This window comes from Nelumbo nucifera, chromosome 5 (assembly GCF_055504915.1).
Source record: "Nelumbo nucifera cultivar China Antique chromosome 5, China Antique-T2T, whole genome shotgun sequence".
NCBI classification, from domain to species: Eukaryota; Viridiplantae; Streptophyta; class Magnoliopsida; order Proteales; family Nelumbonaceae; genus Nelumbo; species Nelumbo nucifera.
In genome coordinates, this window is record NC_142653.1 from 5,544,486 (window position 1) to 5,568,813 (window position 24,328).

Consider the following 24,328-nt stretch of genomic DNA (forward strand, 5'->3'; position numbering starts at 1 on the left):
GCCCGAGATCCCCAGTTCGGGTGAGTCCGGAGCTCCCAAGCCAATAGAGTCCGAACCCCGTGAAGTAGCAGCTAGGATGGCATCTCTCCTAGTTAGGCCAAACGCGAATTGGGATGAGAAGCCTTGGATCCTTCACGTAGATGGCTCCTCGAACCAACAGAGCAGCGGGGCTGGAATAGTCCTGCGCGGCCCGGGTGACACGAAATTGGAATACGCACTACGCTTTGAGTTTGCGGCATCCAGCAACGAGGCGGAGTATGAGGCATTGATAGTCGGGCTGAACCTAGCGCAAAAGGTAAGAGCAAAACACATAGTTATCTGCAGCGATTCTCAGCTTGTGGTCAACCAGGTTACGGGCGAATACGAAGCATGTGAGCTAACTATGATTGCCTACTTGGCAAAAGTAAAGGAGGCTCTGCTCAACTTCCAGTCACACTTCATCAGGCAAATCCCGAGGTCAGAGAACACTAAGGCCGACGCCCTGTCCCGGTTAGCCAGCATCAGTCACAACGCCATGAGAACCGTTTACATAGAGGACTTACCTCGGCTTATCATTCTCAGTGGGGCAGAGGAGGTCGCTCCCGTCCTTGAAGCAGAGCCGAGCTGGATCGACCCACTCGCGAGCTTCTTGCTAGATGGAACCCTCCCTGCGGACTGCAATGCAGCCAGGAGGGTGTAGCGCCAGGCAACCAAATATGTCATAATAGACGAACGGCTGTACCGACAGTCCTACACGCTCCCCTACCTGCGTTGCTTGCGACCTGCCGAAGCCTAGCTCGTACTCTGTGACACTCATGAAGGGCTGTGCGCTGGACACTTGGGGGGTAGAGCCCTTTCCCAAAAGACATTTCGACAAGGGTACTACTGGCCAATGATGAAGGCAGAGGCCATTGAGCTCATCAGAAAATGGGACAAATGTCAGAAGCATGCCAATATCCACCATCAGCTTGCCACCGACCTCAAGTACCTCACCAGCCCATGGCCCTTTGCACAATGGGGCATCGACCTGCTGGGGCCATTCTCGCCAGCAACAGGTGGGAGGAAGTTCCTAGTGGTGGCGGTAGATTACTTCACAAAGTGGATAGAAGCTGAACCTCTTGCAACAGTTACAGCTCGAAACGTACAGAACTTCTTTTGGAAGAGCATAGTATGTCGCTTCGGGTTACCTCGGGTACTGATCTCCGACAATGGCAAGCAGTTCGAGGATATCAAGTTTCAGGAATGGTGCCAAGATATGGGGATTCGGTTGAACTTCACATCGGTCGCGCACCCGCAGGCAAACGGTCAAACAGAAATAATGAACAAAGCTATCCTTCGCGGACTGAAAGTGCGACTAGACCGAGCTAAAGGGTTGTGGGCGGACGCGCTACCAAGTGTTCTATGGGCTCACCGAACTACGGAAAAAACCACCACGGGAGAGACCCCCTTTAACCTCACCTACGACACTGAAGCGGTAATCCTGGCGGAGATTGAAATACCTACACTTCGACTAGAAGTATACGACGATCAGACAAATGGAGATGAGTTACGTACCAACCTCGACCTACTGAACGAGGTAAGAGACCTCGTGTACATCCGGACCGCAGCTTACAAGCAAAGAGTAGCTCGGTACTACAACGCCAAAGTAAAAAATCAGAACTTCCGCGTCGGCGACCTGGTCCTCCGTAAGATCATGGCACTCGAGCCCGGCGTGGGCAAACTTGGACCGAATTGGGAAGGGCCCTACCGAGTAAAGAGAGCGCTCGGGGGAGCATACGAGCTCGAAACTTTAGAGGGCAAACTTATACCCCGAGCTTGGAACGTCGTTAACTTGAGACGATACTATCTATAGATCACCAAGCGAAGTGGACTAAGTCGCTACCAGAGCCTTAGGGCTAGGATGCCGAGCTAACAAGGACCTCGGCATGGGCAAGCAAAGGCAAAAAATGCCAACCAAAAGCTTAGGCAAAGTGCTAACAACGAACTAATAGGGGCATCGGCATATGGTCAGTTCGGAAATACGGCCAGTTCGGAAGAAAGAGTGACCAACACTTAACCAAAAGAAAAGCATTCCATTGCAAAATACTTTGTGTACATTTCCAAAAAAAAAAAAAAAAAAACAGAAGCGAGCTCACAGGCCTGGAGTTACTTCTTCACCATCAAAAGGCACTTCAACGATACCCGAAGGTCCTGCCTCATCCTCAGAATCTGGCTCACCATCAGCAGCATTGGCCATCTCCTGAGTAATGTGCGAAGTGGTTATGGCGCTAATATCGAGCTCAGGGTACGTATTCCGGATCATCCACCAGCTTAGTTTAAAGCCCCTTCTATACGAGCCCACCATCAGGTCGTCAAAGCGTGACGTGGCGATATATTCATCGACAGCCTTCTTCTTGGCATCCTTGATGCCCTAAGAAAAGATCTTTGTCATCTCCCTAATATCCTCTTGAAGGTATTCAACCTGATGTTGCAAGTCCAGCCTCAGGTCTGCCATATGCTTCACCACCACTCCCATGGCCTCGGTATCTCTCTGAGACCTCGCCAGCCTGGCCTATGCAGCGCGAGAAGCCGCCTCAGCAGCTCGAGAAGCCGCCTCGGCAGCGCGGGAAGCCTCTTCGGCAGCTCCTGCCTGCCTCGAGCTCCTTTCCGCTAAGGCCGCCAAGGCATGGATAGAAGAATTCACCTACCAAAAGGAAAAATAACGAATGTTCAAAAGAGCAATAGCAAAAAAGATGATGACAAAGAGCCCGACAAGAAATCGCTGACTTACCACCATGGCATGAGTGGCAGCACGACAAGCTACCTGGTTTAAAGGAAGCTCAGTCCATGCCTCGACCTCCTCAGGGTAAACGACCTCCCTACTTTTTTGAAGAGCGTGGTTCGGAAACAACATGCTCCTGAACTCGCCTTGACCTCTCGAGCCTGAAGGCCCAGTTCGCATATAAGCAGACTTAGTGTAAGGAGCCCCCGTATAAGCAGCCTCGGCGTAAGGGGCCCCTGCCGCTTCTTGTACTGGAGGGGCCATCTCGGGCTCCCTGGGAGGATCCACTGGCGGGTAGCCCGGTACCTCGGGCTCTGCATCTCGGGGCAGCTCGTCACAAGTTCGTTTGGCGACTCGCTTCCTCCTCTTCATGACGTGAAACAGGTTCCTGCCACGAGTCTTCTCTGCATCCATTGCACCTGCAAATAGAGCTCGGCATCAGGAAAACGAAAGAACAGAGCAAAACAAAAGGCAAGCCTCTAAGGAACCTACCCGAACTCAGACCGGCCTCAATGAGCTTGGCCTCCGTTAGATAATGGTGGCATTTTAGCCCAAGCCGTGTCCATTCCCGGAGGCCCTTCGCCGTCTCCTTATCAAGCGTAACACCGGCATCAGAGGCAGCCATCCCCCACCCGGTTTGGAATGGCCACCCCAATGCACTTCGCACCCCGAAGTAGTCCCGTTTCCACGCCGGGACCTTGTTGGGAAGATCGTGTAAAAGCTTAAACCCCGGGCGAGGAGACAGGTAATACGCCCGCCTACACCCGGGAAGGGGACCCACTTGCTTCTTAAGCATTAGAATGGAAGAAAAGATCTCCAGGTCTAAAGGCAAGATCTGTTTGCAAAATAGGGAGATAGTCCCCACCAAGTTACGAATAGAATTCGGGTGAAGCTGGCCGACAGTAATGCCGAAGTGGTTCATAACCTCGACAATGAGGGGGTGGAAAGGCAGGCGCAACCCAGCGACGAGCTGCTCCCGGAATATCACGATCTCTTCGGGACCGTGTTCCCAAGGGAAATTGCCCGAGGGTATAAAGTAAGTGTACTCCCTAGGCAAGTTGAACTAGGTAATAAGGGAGTGAAGCCCTTCAGGCATCATGGTCGAGGGCCCAAACTTGTCTAACGTCCGACCTCGACGGGAGGAGGACACCAAACTACCAGAGGCGACTCAGCCTACGGGTTCAAGCTCCTCCTCGTGCTCTACCTCGGGTTCACTAAGGCTGTCGGGGGGATGCAGCTCAATTCGTAGAACCTGCATCTGAACCCCTCGAAGAGTCGTCTGAGTTGTCCGAGCTAGACATCAGGAGGAAAAGGATACCAAGAAGAAAGTAGACTCACCCGGAAAAGGCAAACGAACTACGGAAATTTGGACGCGAGCTAAAACTTGGACGCAAGCTCAAGAAGCAAAACGCGGGAGAATGGCAATGAAAAGCGATTGGGGTCCCCCACTATTTATACTTACAGTAACCGAAAATCAACGGCTCTAATCAAGGCAAATCCAACGGCCCGCAGTCGCGCTGACCGCACTTCTCTTGAGACCGAGACGTGACTGGCCGCACGTCTTTTGAAATTGAAAGAGCGGCGGCACACGTCTCCCCGCATTAAAGGCAGCAGCGACATGTTTTTTCTAATTTGAAATAACACCCGTTGTCACGTCTCCCAGCGGCGCATTTTTTAAGTTTTGAAATAAACGTGCGTTGTCACGTCTGTCAGCATTTATAGACGGATTGGCGCGTTTCCCGACTTTTTGGCGCTTGAGAAACCCGGAAAAATCCTGATGAACACGCACTTCGCGCTATCAGTCAAACCAGTCCGAAGTACGGGTCAAATCCACCCGCCACCTCGCGAACTCCCCATGCCAGGGCAAGCCCCTTTGCGCGAGGAGTGGGGGGCAATTGATGAAGGAAGATTTGGCCCGACCTCGTAACCACTCAACACGTGGCAAAGGCAACAGCTCGGCACGACAGTACGCCCAAGGCGCGAGCTCCGAAAGGAGGAACCAGCGGTCCGAACTCCCCACAAGGAGTCCGAACTCTCCCTTTGACCCCGGGCCTTACGAGCACAAAGGGCAACAACCCGAACTGGCCCGCCCCAGGGCAGTTCGGGCCACACCCCTATCCGAACTCAAGACTTCACCTCGCACACCACTCCAGCACTTCGTCTCCAGGCCGCCGAACTGGACAACAGTACCTGAGACTAAAGGAGTTCGTACCCTGAGGCGGCGCACCTGACTGACTTAGGATCTGACGCTTGACAGCCGCACTTCAACGGCCACCTGCCACTGCCACCGCCACCTCCAGTCACAGAGACGGCTCCGACAAAGAGAGCAGTGGCGGTTGCCTACCCCAGCAAAGGTGATGACACCCGAACTGGCAGAAGTGCAGAGGTAACGATACCCGACTTGATAGGAGCTTGGGAGGTAGTGCACGAAGTGGTTATAAAAGGCTCTCTTTCCCCCAAGAAGGAGGTTTGTGATAACTTTGCACTATCTGGTTTTGATTTTGCCTTTGAGAGAATACTAACTTGAGCTTCGGAGCAATCTCATTGGGTTCCTCCCTGGAGATTCCTCACCTTCTTCTCCGTTCCAGGCACCTGTTGCTTCAGTCAGAGGCAAGGTCGTTGACATCTAGGAACGGCCGGATTGTTCACCATCAATTGCAATCTACAATCGTCGAAAGAAAAGAAGAAAAGAAAAATTCCCTTGTTTCTACAAGTCTTGGGAAAATCAACAAAACTTGCTTCCTACAAACATAAAAATAAGTCTTTTAAATCCAAAGGGGGTATTCAATGCTCCAGATTTTCAAAATATAAGACCTTAAAGGCATGCCCTAAAGGTAATTTCTGCAATCACTATGCTGATGAATGTTGTATCAGATGTTTGTTCTCCAAAAATAGATTTGCTGTGAGTCACGGTATCAAGCGGGCTACTTTTAATCTAAGGGTTCAGGTGGTTGTCCCTCAACAGCCCCTCCTGAATCAATGAAGATATTGAGCTGGAACTGCAGAGGAATGAGGGATCCTCGTGCAGTTTGTGCAGTTCGTCTGATTAAAAATCTCTCAAATTCCCACAATCTAAATATCATTTTCCTCGCTGAAACCATGATGGAATTTTCAGCAGCTAGAAAAAAGCTTTCTTTTCTTAAGAATTGGGACTTCGATTGATCTGATTCTTTTAGGAGATCTGGGGGTCTGCTTTTGGCCTGGGACCCAAACATCATTTTAATTGTGCTTAGAGTTACAGTCTTTGCTATCCATGTAGTAATCAAGGATGGTGATGGCTTTGAATGGTTTTGTTCCTTTGTTTATGGCGGACCAGACCTTAGAAGAAGACAAATTTTCTTTGATCAAGTGAGGAGGTGGGCAGATACAATCCAAAGTCCTTGGTTGTGTATAGGTGACTGGAACTTCTTGGCCAGCAATGATGACAAAGAGGGAGGTAGAGTCCTCAGTGATAATATGATAATGGAAGCTAACTCTTTTCTGGATTACTGTTATCTCCAAGATTTAGGTTTTCAGGGTTTTCCCTATACTTGGAATGGCCTTAGGAATGGTGAGATGGTTAGAGGAAGGTTGGATAGGGCCTATGCTAACCCGAATTGGTCCCTAAAATTTGACAATACAACAGTGGTCTATCTTGTGAAATCAAAATCTGTTCACAACCCCATCCTTTTAGACACTAATGTTTGAAGACATTGGAGACCACGACCTTTCAGGTTTGAGGAAGCTTGGTGTTCGCATGCTGATAGCAAAACAATGATAGAGTCTACTTGGAACGACCCTCATGATGGCTCTAGAATGTTTAAATTGGCAAGGAAAATAAAAAATCCGGAACCAGTAATGAAAGCTTTGGAACAAAAACACTTTTGGAGACATTGGTAAAAATATTCACAAGGCTGAAGAGGCCCTAAGGAGAGACCAAAATGACCCTGTAAGAAGTCAAGATGAAAACTTGATCAAAAACCTTGAGAGGCGCCTTGGTGATGAACTGCAAAAGGAAGAAATTCTCTGGAAGCAAAAATCTAGAATTAATTGGTTGAACTGGGGAGATAAAAACACAAAATTTTTTTATGCTTCAACCATTCAAAGAAGGCGTAGGAATTTCATTCACGGTATAAGAAATGATTCTGGGAGATGGATTGCAAATTTTGATGAAATTGCACATCAATTCCATGTTTTCTTCAGTGGTTTATTCTCTAGTGTTGGGTTACATAATGTTGAGGAGGTTCTTAATAATATCACTTCTCACCTATCTGAGGAAGAGAGCAGATTACAAGACCAGCCAGTTTCAGATGAAGAAATCCTTGCTGCCCTAAAACAAATGTCTCCCTCTAAAGCTCTAGGGCCTGATGGATTACCGAATTTTTTCTTTCAAAAATATTGGACCATTGTAGGCTTGGATGTGCTTGCTGCAATCCATAAGTTTTTTTAACTCTGGCAGAATGCTAAGGGAGCTTAATAATAATACATTTATCACACTCATCCCAAAAATCAACAACCCAGAGCTAGCCCTCACAGTTCAGACCCATTAGTCTCTGCAAATACCCCTTACAAAATCATTGCCAAGGTTCTCTCCAATAGGCTATAGTTAGTAATTGATAAGCTCATCAGTCCAAACCAAAGCACTTTCATCTCCAATAGACAAATCTCAGATAATATTCTACTATGCCATGAGCTATTGCACTTCATGAAAAATTCCAAATCAAAGAAAATAACCATGGCAATGAAATTAGACATGATGAAAGCCTATGATAGAGTTGAGTGGAAATTCCTAGAATCAGTCATGTGCAAGATGAGATTTGGCAGTACTTGGAGGAGGTAGGTGATTCAGTGCATTAGTAGTCTCCTATAGAGTGTTGATCAATGGCTCCCCCGGAAAGGTTATCCACCCTACTAAAGGGTTGAGGCAGGGTGATCCGCTTTCACCTTATTTTTTCTAGTTTCGGAGGCTCTCTCAGCTACTCTTACTCGCAAGGTCAATGACAAAACACTATCTGGCATTAAAGTGAATAATCATGCTCCTACAGTACCCCACCTCCTATTTGCCGATAATAGTTTCCTTTTCTTCAATGCTGGCCTTGAAGAAGCAAATGAGATATTAAGTGCTCTTGATCTTTATGAAAAGGCATCTGGTCAAAAAATTAATATGCACAAATCTGAAGTTTATTTCAGCAAGAATACCCTGAAAGATTCTAGAGGATGATAACTAGAAGATTAAGCATGAAAAGAGTCAGCCATCCCAGCTTTTATCTTGGGCTTCCTTCTGAATTCTAAAGATCGAAACATAATTCTTTTGGCTTCATTATAGATAGGGTGGCTAAGAAGTTGCAAGGTTGGAAAAATCAAATTTTCTCCCCGGCTGACAAGGAAATTTTAATCAAGTCAGTATCTTCCAGCTCTTCCTGCCTACTCCATGTCTTGTTTTCTTTTCCCAAAGACAATCTGTCATAATGTGGCAAAACTGCTGAGAGATTTCTATTGGGGAGATTCTACTCATAGGAAAAAAAAATCCATTGGATTAACTGGAACACCCTTAGCAAAAATAAAAGTGATGGTGGGCTGGGATTTAGGGACCCTTGTGCTTTTAACAAAGCACTTCTGGCTAGACAGGCATGGAGGATCCTCAGAAATCCAAACTCTATGCTAAGCCAAGTGTTTAAAGCAAAATACTTCCAAAAAGAGACTTTTCTCTCTGCTCATCCCAAAAAATTCATCTTGGGGTTGGCGTAGCATCTGTGTTGGGAAGGAAATTCTTAAAAAAGGGTGTGTTTGGAGGATTGGAGATGGAAAGAGCATTGATGTGTGGTCTGACCCTTGGGTTCCCACTCTAAGTGACTTCAAAATCCCTATTGCAAAGCCTGAAGGCTGCCAAATTTCAAAAGTCAGTGACCTCATTGATCCCAATACAAAATCCTGGAAGATTTTGGTGCTGAGAAATATCTTTCCTACTCAAGTTTCTTGTGAAATTCTCAGGATTTATCTCCCCTCTCTCCACTGTCAAGACAGGATAAGTTGGTTGTTCTCAAAATCTGGTGAGTTCTCTGTTAAAAGCTCTTATTGGGTTGCAAAATCTCAGAATGACGTGACGACGTAGGTTCTGGAGCTGGGAGCCAAGCAAATCAAGCCTCTAAACTATGGAAGTTGGTTTGGAATGCTAAGCTGTACCCAAAAATCAAAGCCTTCATGTGGAAGGCTGCAAACAATGGCCTGCCTGTCAATAACCTAATTGCTAAGAGGGTACAGCTTGTTGATGACAGTTGTCCTCTGTGCCATTCAGGCCCAGAAACCATTTGCCATGCTCTATTATTCTGCCCAGATGTTAAACTCATTTGGTACGCTTCGTGCTTGGGGCTTCGAATGGATCAGGCTTCCGATCTATCTTTCAAAGATTGGCTGCTATCTTGGGCTCAGAATAGCTCTCTATCTAAGAATGATTTGAACTTCTTTTTCTGCTACCATTTGCTGGTGCATTTGGTTGAGAAGAAGCAAACTAGTTTTTGAAAATTGTTTGGAGAGTCCTGTACTGACTCTTTTGTATATTAATAAAATCATGCAGGATTCAATTCTCTTACAACAGCAAGTCCCAGCATTGGCCCCATTGAAGATCTCCAAAAATAGACCCAGCCCTGGCCCCCGAGCTCACCTTGCAAGTTTTGCCTACATTTGGACTGATGGCAGCTTCATCAATGGATCCTATGCAGGAGTTGGTATCGTGATTTTGAACTAAAATGGTGAATTTCTGGCTGCTGAAGCTGATAGTGTTTTGCCTTGCTCAGCTCTTTTCTCTGAAGCCGCAGCAATCTTGCATGCGATTTGTCTCACCAAGCAGTTGGTTTTCCAAAACTTAAAACTTTTTTGTGATTGTCAACAGCTGGTCAACTCTAAATCTTGGGCTGGACTATGCATCCAATGAATGCTATCCTCTGTTTCAAGAGATCAAAGATGAACTGAGAAGTTTTTAATCTCTTAGGTGGAAATTTGTTAGGCGCTCAAGCAACTCTATTGCTCATTTTCTAGTTAGCAGAAACTGTACTAGAGGGGAGTGGTTCTTCTCTCCTGTTTAACTACAGGGGTTGCTTTCTCAGTTTAATTTCCCCTGATGTATCCAGAACTCCTTTTCAGATTTAATGGATTAACTTCAGTTATTTACCAAAAAAAAAAGGGTTATAAGAGATTGATATTTTCGTTAGCAAACCAACCAACTTTTAGGTTGATAGTAATAGAAAAACATTCAAATTGTTGCTACATTTACCGCCCCAATCATATATATTTGTCCAAGACTCCAAGGCATAAATTCAAAGCCCAAGTGCAGACTGTGCAGTCCTGCATCATGAAAAGCCAGCACAACCAGACCAAAGATCTCGTATTGGGTCAGTATGGTTTGGGCTGGTCCTAGACACAAGGACCACAGAACTTGGCCTTCCCATAATTCTACTTTATTTATGGGTTTGACCATGATTACGGAAAACACTTAGCCAATCAGCTGCTGGTATCATAACCCATCAGAGCAGTCTGCGTTTAGACTGCTCTTAAATCCTAAGCTTAGTCTTTTTTAGGCTGCCCTGGTTCTCCGTTCTGGATGGTGGGTTGCGCGATGAACGGCGGTCTTAGTCTTCGTTTCCATTTGTTTTGCCTTGTTGATTAGGCACCTAAAAAAGACAAAGGAAATTAACTGTGGATAGCTGACGAACTCTGCGAACAGAATGAACCTTTTTAGGAAAAGAAATATGAAGGACTAAAAGCTTTTTCCCTTGCTTTTTTTTTTCTGGTGGATGGTGATTGTGTGAAGTGTGAACTGTGAAGGCCAGGCCTTTATACCTCTATAAACAACAATACCTACAACTTTCCAAGATTTGTATGATCCTTCCCCTTTTCTGACTCTCTTTCCCACCTATATCCTTTCAAACTTTATAGCCATGGCGCTTGTAAAGTATGTTAATAAAGCTTTTTATTATTAACTGAACTGCTCTGCCTCTGCCGGCCTCACTTTTTCATACTTTTTCTCAGTCTTTTGTGAAGTTCTAAAAACGAGGTTGTCTACAAATCTTCAGGGGGGAGGGGGAGAAAAAGAAGTAAAGAACCCCTTTTTTTTTTGTTTCTTGATGCACCTTTCTATTTGATATATATGTCATTTTGTTTCTGTATTTAGTTTGGATTAGTTTTTCATTTTTAGCTTACCCAATTATATATGTATCAAGTATTGGTAATATATAGATCTAACCAAAAAAATAGAAATCTTCAAGGAATATAATTATGGATGACCCAGGGGTGGATCGATCTTACACGACAGAACACGTACTGGGCCCCCAATCAGCAGTCGAGTTTTCAAATCGTGTATTAATAATAAGCTAAGGGGGGGGGGGGGTCAATTATGAAGATCTCTGTACGTAGGTGCGTGGAAGGGTACTGCATATATATAGTAGCAGAGTAAGAGGAACACAAGCAGAAAACGTGGGGCCCTGATTTTCCAGCCCGAGCTCCTGTCTTCATCGATCAGTTAGCAGTGTACTCTAGATTCAAGTCTCCGTCAACCGAACTGCCACCAACCAGTAGAAAAGGAAAACACAAGGAGGTATCCATACAAATGTTGTCAAGATTGGAAGCAACAGCTTTTGTAGTTGTAGTGCATCCAAATCCAATTATGGCCCAAATTTTCATCTATACCTTACCAGTTACCATCCTTTTACCGCGCGCCTAGCCTACTAGCTAGCCTAACCATGTATTCCAATCAACATCGGTTAGGCATCTCACAGCTGTAAACTATTGGGATACCCAAGTTATAACGTCTAAAGCTTTGAGATCAAAGCAATATTTTAACATTTTAATTATGAGAGCTGTGTCGTCTGTGGTCAATGGTCACACTCACACATTTATGCCATGCCAAGGCCCCAACCCCATATTCATGTTCAATCTTTTTAGCCTTATATGTACACACAAGTCTTCATTAAATTAAATAAAAGGATGCACGCATTCATGTTTTGTGTAGAGTTAAATCCATTAGCATGTGGACACTTGGTATTAATTAGGTCATAGAAGAGGCTGAATCCAATTTTAAATTCAAAGACAACTACTAAAGGGATCGTATTATATTGCGTTTGTGTCTTTATTGAAAAGGTGGCATCTTTCATACACCAACCCATCCTTCTAAAATGAACCTTGAGAGAAGAAAGTTGGTATGAGCTGTACTTACAGTTCTAGACAAGTTCATTTCAAACATGTAGGTCCAAGTTCGGAAAAATATGTGTAGAGATAAACTCATAAAAGAGAGCTCTAGAGAGAGAGAAGAAACTTGATTGCCGTGTTGAAAACTTTATATATACTCAATTCTTGTGAGAAGTAGAGACTAGAGAGATGAAAACCATTTTTCCTTGGGCTGCACGCATTTGTTTTCGGTGTAAATGTTTGTAAATACATTAATATAAAAGTATTAATTGAGTGTAACATCGATCTGGTTTAAATGAGTGAATTATTGTAAAATGAAAAGGAATGATTATAATTATCAATGTAAATACTAAATAATACATTGATTTTATTGATATTGTTTTATTATTTACATCATTTATCATGCAAATTTTCAATATAGATAAAATTTATATCGGTTTTCAATGTAAAAATATCAACATATACCAACAAATATGGATCATAGTGAAAATTTACACTGAAAGAGTGTAAATATGTGTTGGGAAATATTACACCATTCAATTGTTTGTAATATTTCTTTTTCCAACACTATAACCAAGATTCAAAGTATCGATACGATACGAGTTTCGGCCGTATCGTATCAGCACTTAGAAATGGTCGAAACTCTATTTCTTTTTTTAGTTTTTTTTTTCAAAATTTGATTTTTTGAAAAACTTATAATCTATTTTTTATTATTAAAAGAAATTAGGGGTCCAAAACACCTGGAAACAGGTGTTTCAGATTGTATAATTTTCAAAAAATACGATACGATATGCCTGATCGAGAATATCATATCGATCCTTTGAACCATGACTAAATATTACAAACAATTAACGAAAAGAGTGGAATGGGAAAAGAAAATTGAAAGTTGAAGGGGTGAAGGAAGCAAAAGGAGAGGCTGGGTTGGTTGAAAATTGAAATTAAAGTTGTGACAATAAAAGAAGGGATGGATAAAGGCTAAAGAAAGGTGGGTGGAGGAACCCACTCACGGAACCACGACAGACGGAAGTTGGTCAAATTGATGACGACATCTGACGTGACTTTATAGCTTAGCCCTCCTCTCTTTATTTTTAATATCGTCAGTACATTGTACCCACTGTGTGGACTTACTTGACATGTGTCACTTTACGACTCGTTTTTTACCTGAGTTAGATATTTTATGTCTTTTTCTTACTTTTGTCATTTTCCCCTTCCACTGGGATACGCCGTATGGAGACCAGACCAACCAGAGCCGTTACCATATTTCATTTGCTCTTTCGTTCCCCCATTAATTTCACTTGGAAATGGATTCTTGTGGGTGGGCGTGGGAGGGAGTCCATCACTCACCACGTGTCTCTTTCCAGGAGTAGGACTCACCACCACCTCAGAAATTATATATCACAAAAAACCAACCATACACACAGTCCCATGTTTCGCAGTCGCAGCCAGTATTTTACTATTTTAGTGATTTTGCATTATGTAACCTTTTTCGGTTTTTCCACACAACCATTGAGAAGAGATGAATGCATTAATACTTTTTAGATTTTACTGTACTGGAATCAGGAAAGAAATGAACTCGATTGTTTTTATTTTATTTATCCTTCTCGTATGCATAAATAAATAATATATTGGAGCGGGTCTACATTACTACATACTAGTCTAGTCGGGTCGTTTAGTGCACTTCCCTGGACAACCTAGTTAGGATTAATTTCACGTGGCAATTTAGTTTTAGTGGGACATGTCGGTATATTTCCTTAATTAGCATCTTTATTCATGAAACAAGTTTCAGCCTAAAATAATAAAACCCAAGTGTTCACAATAGAAACTTTTGGCAGGAAATCAATATTCTAGGAAGGGTAACCAGACATTAATATAATTCAGGGCTGATTTGGGATTGAAGATTGAACACCTGGCCAATAAAAAGGCTCCTGAACGTAGTGGGACTGTTTGCATCTGCCACATCATCCTCCCAAGTGGCAGAGATGTACAGGAAAGCTCTCTACTTGACGGGACTAGTGAACCTTTTTCAACACATATATACATGTATTGTCAGAAAGGATGGCTGATCAATGGTTGGTGACTCCGTGAGCTTGTCTGACCAAATACTGTGTGGACAATAATAAAATGTTTTCTCATACAATGACACTCTCACTACTTGTAATTTCGCATAAATAAATAAATAAAAAAGTTGAAAAATCTTGAATCCGGTTGTGTGGGGTGTTGGTCTCAGCTGATTGAATTTAAAACCATGGCTAGCTGCATCCAATTTGTTAATAAATAAATGTTCCTTCTCCCCTCAAAATTTCTTGGCTAATTCAACCCATTACCAAATATTTGTCTCACTTCTCATGGAGTCGTGGGGGTTCTTTTTTCGTTGCACATTTGGTCACCTAACAAAAAGGAAAATCCCCTTATTTCTACATGATCTCTCAATCTCTGTTGGGGTCGGATTCTAAAACTATTTGATATGTTTTGTCCTTTGGCCTTTATTGCCATTGGAAGCTTTTTGGCTTCTCATCTAAGCAATCGCCTAGAAATTAAGCTAGTGATGGATGGTTGAGATTTTCCAACTGAGCTGTTCTTCTGATGTTTGGATTCTTTATATATATATATGATGGGTTGGGTCCCCTAAATGGATGGTCTCGATCTGTTGATGAGAATTTTAATGTGTAACTAGCTAGCATGCGCTTGTATATAAATATATAATGGAGTATTGCAGACCATACTGTATGGTATACAATACCAATTATAGCATTACCACATTCAAATAATGTTCAAAAGTCTTTGATGCTTTAGAGGGAGGAGGAAGTCCAGGAGGGTGACGTTTACATTATATAGATTCTGGAATAAGAAAGACAAGGAGAAAAAACCTGGTCTTCTATTCTGGCATTTTTAATTCCTCCATTAAGGCAAATTTTAAACCACGACCCCTTTTAAAAGTAGTCATGGCTGTTCTAGTAACCATGTCTCAACTTTTCCAGCTATTATAATCTCTCTCTCTCTCTCTGTATAATATACCATTACCATCCATAAAAGAGAAATACAAGCTAGCTGCAAGCTCATAAAACACAGAGAAAGAATGGGGAGAGCTCCTTGTTGTGACAAAGCCAACGTTAAGAAAGGACCATGGTCACCTGAAGAAGATGCCAAACTCAAGGCTTATATCGAACAGAACGGCACCGGCGGCAACTGGATAGCCTTGCCGCAGAAGATCGGTATGTACTACGAAAAAATTTAGCGCTAGCTCTTTTTCTGTTACTTTATTTGATCTTATTCTCTTTTTATCCAAGCAAAACGAACCAGGATTACTTACATATGTTCCACTCTCCGTGTGGGTTTTTGTTGGTTAATTTAGGCCTTAAAAGATGTGGGAAAAGCTGCCGACTCAGATGGTTGAACTATCTCCGCCCAAACATCAAGCATGGAGGATTCTCTGAGGAAGAAGATAACATAATTTGCAGCCTCTACATAAGCATCGGAAGCAGGTACGTAAATTAATATTGATGAAAGAAAAAAAAAATTGTATTGTAATGGGTTTCCATATCCTCAATCGATCTCATCATGCCCTTCATTGGTTCCAAGCTAGGTTACAACATAACAATTTAGTTTGTTTGTGTGCATGAACAGGTGGTCTATTATCGCAGCACAACTACCCGGACGAACCGATAACGATATAAAGAACTATTGGAACACAAGGCTGAAGAAGAAACTTCTGGGTAAGCAGCGGAAGGAACAAAACGCTCGTAGAGTTAATAGCCTAAAGCAAGAGATGAAGAAAGGAAATGGTAATAACCCCATAGCGGTATCAGCAGCCGAAAGCAGCAACCAGCTGCAGAACCCTTACTGGCCAGATTTGCCTATGCCTGTATTCATGCCTTGTCAGAACCAAGATCCCCATCTGATCATCAGCGATAACGCATCCCTCAGGAAATTGCTAATCAATAAGCTTGGAGCAGGAGGAAGGTTTTCAGATGGAGATGGTCATCATCAACAACCAAGCGACGAGGGCATGAACTTTCAGTGCCCACTCGATATTCCCTCCACCCAACAACAGCTTTATGAGAATTCCATCAATTTGCTACCTTGTCATGATCAAGGTCCATCCCTAAGTAACAATACTACTTGTCAATGGACGGACGCCCAGAACCAGTATGGCATGGACGTGGCAAGCATGCACATTTTGCAAGGACTCAACAGTACTACTTTCCCAGTAGTGGAGCTCGATCAGATTGTCTATCATCACAACTCTCAAACTCAAAGATTAGAAGGCTTAGAATTTTACAATGGAGCTGGTGTCATGGTTAATGACAGCACTTGGACAAGCTCGGCGGAGAGCTCTAGCTGGGGTGATATAAACTCTCTGGTTTATCCTCATCTAGTTACCCACAACTACGAGAGTAGGGAGCAAGCGGTGCTACAACTACAAGAATGTCCTCTTGAGGAGTCAAGGTATATCGGTCCGCAGTAATCGCAGCACTGTACATGGATGGTGTAAATTTAATGTGTACCAGTAAGTACTAGGGAAGAGGTTGTTTGTTTCTCAAAAGAACCCTAATAAACTCATTCAGAGGTGGAGCTTCTTCTTTTTTTTCCCCATTGAATTAATGGTACGTAGTTCTCATATTATTATTTTCTGTGGACTGTTGTTGTTCTTCAATCTGCTAGCAGCTAGCTACTGGCCATGCAATGTGTTCTCATTAGGCTGAGTTTGGAAAGAGTATAAATGTAAATATGTACAGTATATATATATATACATACAAAATAATATAAAATACAAGGTTTTGCACTTTACATATTTATATTTATATTCCTTCCAAACTGAACCTTAGGGAAGAAAGAAAGCTAAACGTCTGACAATATTGACTGCAATTGATTCCACCTCAGAAATCAGAATCACTCCACTTTGAGCGAGGTGAGAGGTCCCCCTGCTCCTATTTGGGTGTAATATTGTATTTTTCGAGTGGAGTTTATCTCTGGGTGAAGAATGAAGATGATTGGGCGGAGCGATATATAGGAACAACTTTTGAGTTTTTTTACCGTATTCTCTCATATCCACAGAGTCACAGACAGAAATGGTACGTGTTAATTTGTTGAACAGTTAACACATGGCATGGGTGAATGCATCATACATGTTGGTGTGCAGTGAGTGAGTTCCTCGGAACACCCCATCCCCATGAAAAGGCACTAAAGTAGAAAAAGGTGCTTTGACATTTTGGCTACAACTCGCTCGGCTCTAGCAAGTAGGGCATCCAAAAGTGGCTGCATTCTTTTATTGTTATTCCCATGTCTGCAATGGCAATAGGAGCACTGAAAGCACATCTCATCAGTCACATCTCACGTAGTTCCAATCACAAGGGGAGAAACTCGAGCATGTGCGAAAACGATTTGCTGCATTCCCTTCCATTTTTCCGGTAAAAAAATAGGCCGGACACCTGATGATGGGCGTTAATTTTGTAGTTGTAGATGAAAACACAAGTGGTACTCTACTTACTTAGATTTAGATCAGATCGTATCATATCATAGCTAGCTAGCTCATCCCCTTTGGATTCCCTTCTTTCTTCGCGCCCTTTATTACTTTCCACTTAACCATCATCGCATTAATTACTGTGCAGCTGAAATTAGCTTATCGGCGGGAACGGATTTAATAGATTTGGATCCATGTCTCAAGTATCAACCATTAATTAGGTATATATCAATGTTCTTTAATTCTGTTGATGCATGATTATTGATATATACCATCATCTATATATTATATCGATCGTACTCCCGAGATTAGACCACCACTCTGTCATCCCAAAGCTAGCTTGTACTTTTTCTAATTGCAAACCATTAATATGCTGTATGTACAAGACCCAGAAGTTTGGAGATGCTGCGTTTTTGTTTTACAGGGAAATTAAAAGAGAAAAAGAAAAGAAAGAATAAGACTGCTTGAGTTGAGATACAATTATATTCTTCCCATCCAAACCAAAACAAGCATATGAACCGAATACACCATTTGAGCCGCATTCCTCCCCATGGGCAACAAGCAAGTCGAACAATCGTTTATCTAGCTATTAGCTAGGCTATATATATACTCATCTTTCAACCCTAATTCAATCTCCTACAACTATTAAATTTGTTTCTTCCGCGTAGCTTGTAGCTTGGAATTCTTTATAATTCTTATATTAACTTCCGTCTATGGATCAGAGGGCTTCTACTTCTGATGAGAATAACTTGTGATCTTATGCATCCTTTATCCGGCCTCCAACTGCTTTCTTAATTACATGAACAAGAAAAAAATTAGGAGTTGGTTAATTATTTTTTAATTTCTTTCTTCATGCTTAATACATAATTCTTCAACTTATCCGGGTATTAGAATTTCTTTTTAGGCTGCGTTTGGTAGAAGTGTAAACGAGAGCTGAGATAAACTTTGTACCCCGATTCGATTTTGCAAGCATTTGGTAGACGTGTTAATATACCTCATTAATGGGTGTAAAAGTCCATTCTTGTTAGTATATTCATTGAAAATCAGTGGAAAGTTTACATAGATAAAATTGATGTAAAATTTTACTTTCCTCTTCCTCTGTCCAACGATTACCTTGCGTCTCCTCTATCCAATGGCTGCATCTCTTTGTTCCATCGGAGAAGAGAGTGAACTAATGCGACTGCAATGGCCTGTCAGATTCTGTCCAAAGAGTGAACCGGCTCCGGCATACCAGTGAACAGTGAGAAGTGAGCATATCAGAGTTCGGTTGAAGAAGAGAGTATCAGTGAGCGGTGAGCGGCGGCGGTGTATCAGAGTTCGATCGAAGAAGAGAGTGAACCAGCTCTGGCGTATCAGAGTTCCGTCCAGACTTAATTTCGGCGTATCAGAGTTTCGACAGCAGCGAGCAGCGTATCAGCGCAAATCCTGCCGATGTACGCATTGAAGCATTGTGTAAGATACACTGCATAAGCTTTGCTTCACCTTTTTCCATCGAGACCCAGTTTGAAAATTTACACCATAAAAAACCAAACATGATTGGTGTAAATTTTTAAAATCAACCGATCCCAATTTCCATCAATCACTAAACCGATTTACATTTTTCCGTAGTGTAAAATTTAAATTTACACCTCAAGCAAATGCAGTCTGAAGAATTTAAGATCTGAATTGTCATTCATCGTTCTTTGAGATTTGTGATTTCCCTGGGTCGTGAAAGTTAACCGTCTTCCAAATATATTATTTCTCACTGTATTCACAATTAATTTTCTACGAGTAGAGATCGGAGTTTCTTGTCTTCTATTTTCATGACTTGGAATCGACCTGTTACATTTGTAATCATGAGTAAATACGCATCATGGACCTGGGTTGGTGCCTCTTCTGGTAAATTGGACCTCTAACTATGGATTCACAGTCATGATTCATCCCCCACGGTGTGGGGTTAAAGAATTTTGAGCTGGGCTAATCAGTCATTTTCCCAAAAAAAATCAAATAAACAAATTAAACAAAGACTCTGAAATCAATGTAATCCATCACAAATTAAGCCAAAACTTTTACACTCTCTCTCAACTCCAATTCAGTCAAATTTGCAAAATCCGTCTTACTGGGATACTCATGATTGATTCAGTCTGACTACATGTTCAACAAGAACACATTTAGTTTAAAATAATTATATATGGTGGGTATATTATTGGTTCTTTGGCTTCACCTGGATTACCAAAAATGACTTTAATTGTAAAAGTTTTTTTTTTTTTTCCTTCAAAAAATGACTTTGTAAAAGTTAGTATTCGTATGATGGGGCTAAAGTATTGTAAAATTTTATAAACGTTACTTTCAGATATGTTCTAGAAGAGGATTAACAAAAGCATCAAAACAAACAGAGGAAGTGATTGTTGAGACCAAGTCTTCTGCCTCGGCAAGTTAGAAATGAAAGTAAGGGGGAAATAACTAGAAACTGTCTGCAAATAGGTAAAACATGTACAGAACCGGATAGCTAAAGTTCAAGGTCTAGAAGTCACCCATGAAAAAAAATGGATCGAGTGCCTCTCTCTCTTTGTCTGACGTATAGAATAATGCCGTTGGATCTTCACATTCTGTATGAATGGAAGAAAAGAGTCGGTTTTAAAGGCATAAAAGCTTAGAGACAGATATGTATATATTTCAGAAAGCTAAACGGACTAGGTGGTCCGATGACTCCTATCATCCCAACAAACATAAACAAATATAAAGAAAAGGGGTGACTTTGTTTCTTTTACAATTCAAATTGACTACCTGGTCCTTCAGAATCCAACCCAAAATCTCCATGTTCTGATTTTGGATCATTGACAAAAATAAACCCTAATTCAAGAAAGTTAGTCACTAATGAAGGATAACAACTATCACGTCAGTGATGACATCAATGAAAAGAAAACCAAATCAATGGCTATCTAGTTCACTAATCGTCCACTAATAACCATTAATTAATAATAATAAGTTACAAATTGTCTTAGGGTGCAAAGTGACAATCAGCTGGTTGTTAAGGTTTCCTATTGATTGTAATCGAGATTTGGGACCGAATCCCACCTGATCAAATTGGTGGGGGGTTATGGATTTGGGAAATGGACTACCACCCATTCTATATCTCTTAGGCCTCGTTCGTTTTTCGGTAAGTTATTTATCCGGGTAAATGCAGTTATCTGGGTAAATTTTTCTTGAGAAACACTTACTCGGATAAGTGCATTTACCCATGTTCTTTTATTTCTCATGTAAATAAAGCAACAACCATTTTAGCCATAAAAATCCATTATTAAAAAGGGTATTTTTGTCCCATTCAAGTGTTGGCATCTTTCCCCTAGGTGGGAAAGTTATTTACCCACCAAGGAGATGGGTATCAGGAAAATAAACTTTCCTTCATCCCCACATAAATTTGAAAAAAAAAATGAGATTCTTGGTCAATGGGATTCCCCCTCTCAGAATTAAAAAAAAGAATACCCCTTAAAGCAAAAATAAATAATAACAACGAGGTTGGATCCTGCTTTTGAAATATAGGATAAGTGGCATGTCAATGTGGGGCCCCAATGACCTCTACCCGCCACGAAAGCCCAGATTGAGAAACGCATCCTTTTGAGAAATACCATATTACCATGCATACAGCAAAGGTCTGCATTCCATAATGGGAACCACATTACATTAGCCTTTAGCCCCTTTTGAATAATGCAACTGTTTTAATTTTTGTTCTCCCTCTTTCCGGATCTGTATTTTATATTATATAAAGAAAATCCTCGTGCTTATATGCATGTGAGAGAAGAAAATAATATAAGAAGTTAAGTACAAAACTACAAATAACAATCCCTTGATTAGTGTTGATGATTGAAAAGATTACACATCAATGGCTTAATTAACTAAATTAATTCCTATTCCTATATATAAAAAGCGAGAGGCTGCGATGGGTATATCCCTTATCAAGAAGGAGCCCCAAGCAAAGCACCAAAACCTTTTGAATTAATTAAACTGGCCTATTAATACATTCTGTCAACTTGATGACCATAATAAACAGCCACTAATCTATAAATTATATAGAATAGAGTCAAGGGTGGCGAGTGCCTTAGCCCTGCCAACAGAAAACCGACGACCATATGCCCTACTTTTCCATTTTATGTATTATTAATATTAATTAATTCATCCCAGCATCACTAATCCAATATCACACCCTTTAATTACCTTTTCAATTAATTAATGACATTGACACTCACTAAGATGAGAATTCTGTTTAATTAATTAGTTAATTAAATTTGTCCTGTCCTGTCCTGTCCTGTCTTGTCCTTATTATTCCATATATTGAACAGCTGGGATTACCAATAAAGATGATTGGCTATAATTATTAATGCATTTGTTAATTAATAATAATTGACGAAGAAGAATAGGAGTCGGTGGCTTTCGTTTCGTAGTGAAAAAGAAGGATAAAGGGATTAGGAAATCTAGTTTCATGGAATATTTAAGTTTCTATAGGTCATGTGTTTAGGTTTTATTATATTTGTTACCTATTGGGTTGTATATGTTATGTGAACATATCTCTGAGTTCTGATAATGTTGTGATGTGTGAAGATGAATTAATCGGTCACGTCCCGACAATTGCACAAAGTATATAAAGTTATAAACAAGATGGTCTGTCCTTTTGTTTCTTTCCACTTATCTTCTCCGGTGACTTGTGTGTGTGTGAAAGAGAGAGAACATTTTTCTTTTGCTTGCATGTCACGGGGAAGGAACATTAGACTTAGCTTGTATTCAAAATTCTAGGCTCAGTTTGGAAGGAGTACAAATGTAAATTTGTAGAGTGTAAAACTTTGTATTTTGTATGTATTTGTACTATACAAACTTGCATCTGTACTCCTTCCAAACTGAGTCCTAGGAAATTAAGCCGACTTAGAAACACAATCAATTAGTTAGATTTGGTACCGTTTTTTGTCAGCAAACAACAGTACCGACTACTGAGCAAGCCGATATTACCTACCATCCCAGAATTCGAAAATTATTGAGACTCGCCAGCTCAATTAGGAGATTGGAAACATCTCAGTGTGCATTGGAAGCATTTTCTAAAGTTGTCAGTGGAAGATGTTTTCAATACATGGTTTAAATATGCTATAAAGTGTTTGTAGGGCGCTTTCTGTGAGGTACAGGTGTGAATTCCTCAATTAAAGTCCATTTGGTTCACAGTTGGAATCAGAGTCAAAGTTAAAATCGAAATCGTTGAAATGGGAATCGAAATGATCTGTTTTTATAATTCATTTGGTTAAGACGGAAATCAAAATAAAAGTTGGAATCAACTGTAATGAGATTCATTCCCAAAGAAGGGGGTGGGAGTAGTCATTCTCTTAAATGGAGGAATGACATTCCATCAGGATTGGGATGGAGATACTAATGGCCCATTCTGATTCCGACTCCAGACCCTATTCCGCTGAATCAAACAGGCCCTTAGCTTGACCATTTTAGAGATATTGATAATATTTATTTCATTATGATTAGAAATTTAATTTTAGAGTGTATTATCATTACAAGTTTTTCAATACCCCCTTACTGTATTACGATAGAGTAGGTATTCAATAACACGAGTTAAAAAGAAACTGAAATGAAGGCTCAGTTTGGAAAAATACAAAAATGTTGATTGCAAAACTTTATATATAATATTTCTAAACCCTTGTGTTTGCACTGTGTATATTTGTATATATACTTTTCTCAAATATGTTCAATTTGGGAGAGTATAAATATAAATATATACAATGTAAAATCTTAAATACGGTATTTATAAGCTTTGTATAAAGAACATATATATATATATATATATATATATATATTTGTATTAGAACTCTTCATAAAAATGGTTGAAGAAAAACAAATATACTCTTTTCACTTTAATTTAGTGCAAAAAAGAAAAAAATGCATTCTTATCAAACACCTGCAAATTTGCAGGTGCTGCATTTGCTTTGTTTCTACATTTACATTTACCTTCATAGTGCAAATTCGCTTTGGTTCAGCATTTGTACTCTTACCAAACACAGCCTATGAAATTGAGGAAAGGAACTGGATGGTTGCCAAGGTCGATGGAAAAGTAAGAGGAAAGAGCTTGAGATTGGTTTTTTGATGACAAGGGTGCATGGTATTTTTTTTAAGACAAAAAAGGTAACTCTATTCATATAGAAAATGTTACATGTGGGGAGTGTTTGGAGTTATAGTGTAAGTTGATCTGCCCCTTATAGGATATGTAAGCAAAAAGATGGGCTGTCTGATTATATTGTCTTAAGATATGTACAAAATATATAGATTCAAATGAGTCTATTAGTGGTCTCAGATGACTTATATGCAGCTGCTCGAACCAGTGAGTTGCTTGGTCTATATTTGCAAAATCTACTAGGGCAGCATTATCTGAATGTACCAAAAGATGTGTTGTGCCATTAGAGAGGGCCACATGTAATCCTCTTAACAAGGCTCAAATTTCAGCATCATAGCTGGTGAGAGCCCAAAAAGGCCTATCTTCTGCAATTGTATATTGTTCGTTGGCGTGTTGGAGGATGAACCCTTGTCCTGCATTACCTGAATCTAGATCAAAAGAGCCATCAATAAACAACGAGAGAATATTATTGAAACATAACAGTTGAAGACGAGGTTGCGTTGGCTGAGATGATGGGTATTCCAATTGGAAATTCAGTGCTGAATTTACCACTTGCAGAGGTTCTTGGTTGATATTCTCAAATAGCTGCTTATTTCTTGCTTTCCATATATAATAAATCATTAAAGTGAATTTACTGAGACTCAGTAGAGCTTGTTGCTTGCCCAGATTTGTAGTTAAAAAAGTAAACCAGTTCATGATGATAGTATGCATGGGATGTTGAGATATGGAGGAAGGGTTCAAACCAATCTGGGCTCCACACCATACAGCCCGCGTGAACAGGCATTGAAAGAATAGGTGGTAAACCGCTTCTTCTTGAAGCTTACAGAAT

The 24,328-nt window shown here is 41.1% G+C and overlaps 1 protein-coding gene across 1 annotated transcript; it reads left to right on the forward strand.

Moving 5' to 3' along the window:
- The first annotated feature begins 14,842 nt into the window (after positions 1-14,842).
- On the forward strand, positions 14,843-16,517 carry LOC104589135 (transcription factor MYB36). Its single transcript, XM_010247344.3, has 3 exons — positions 14,843-15,111; positions 15,252-15,381; positions 15,524-16,517. Exons 1-3 carry the CDS (start codon positions 14,976-14,978, stop codon positions 16,362-16,364), a joined length of 1,107 nt encoding a protein of 368 aa, XP_010245646.1. The 5' UTR covers positions 14,843-14,975; the 3' UTR covers positions 16,365-16,517.
- Positions 16,518-24,328: the final 7,811 nt, after the last annotated feature.

Excerpts from the sequence above, each read along its gene's own strand:
- LOC104589135 (XM_010247344.3), top strand. The coding sequence starts at position 14,976 with ATGGGGAGAGCTCCTTGTTGTGACAAAGCCAACGTTAAGAAAGGACCA. Across the intron at positions 15,112-15,251 it reads AGCCTTGCCGCAGAAGATCG|GCCTTAAAAGATGTGGGAAA; the intron begins GTATGTACTACG and ends TGGTTAATTTAG. Across the intron at positions 15,382-15,523 it reads TACATAAGCATCGGAAGCAG|GTGGTCTATTATCGCAGCAC; the intron begins GTACGTAAATTA and ends GTGCATGAACAG.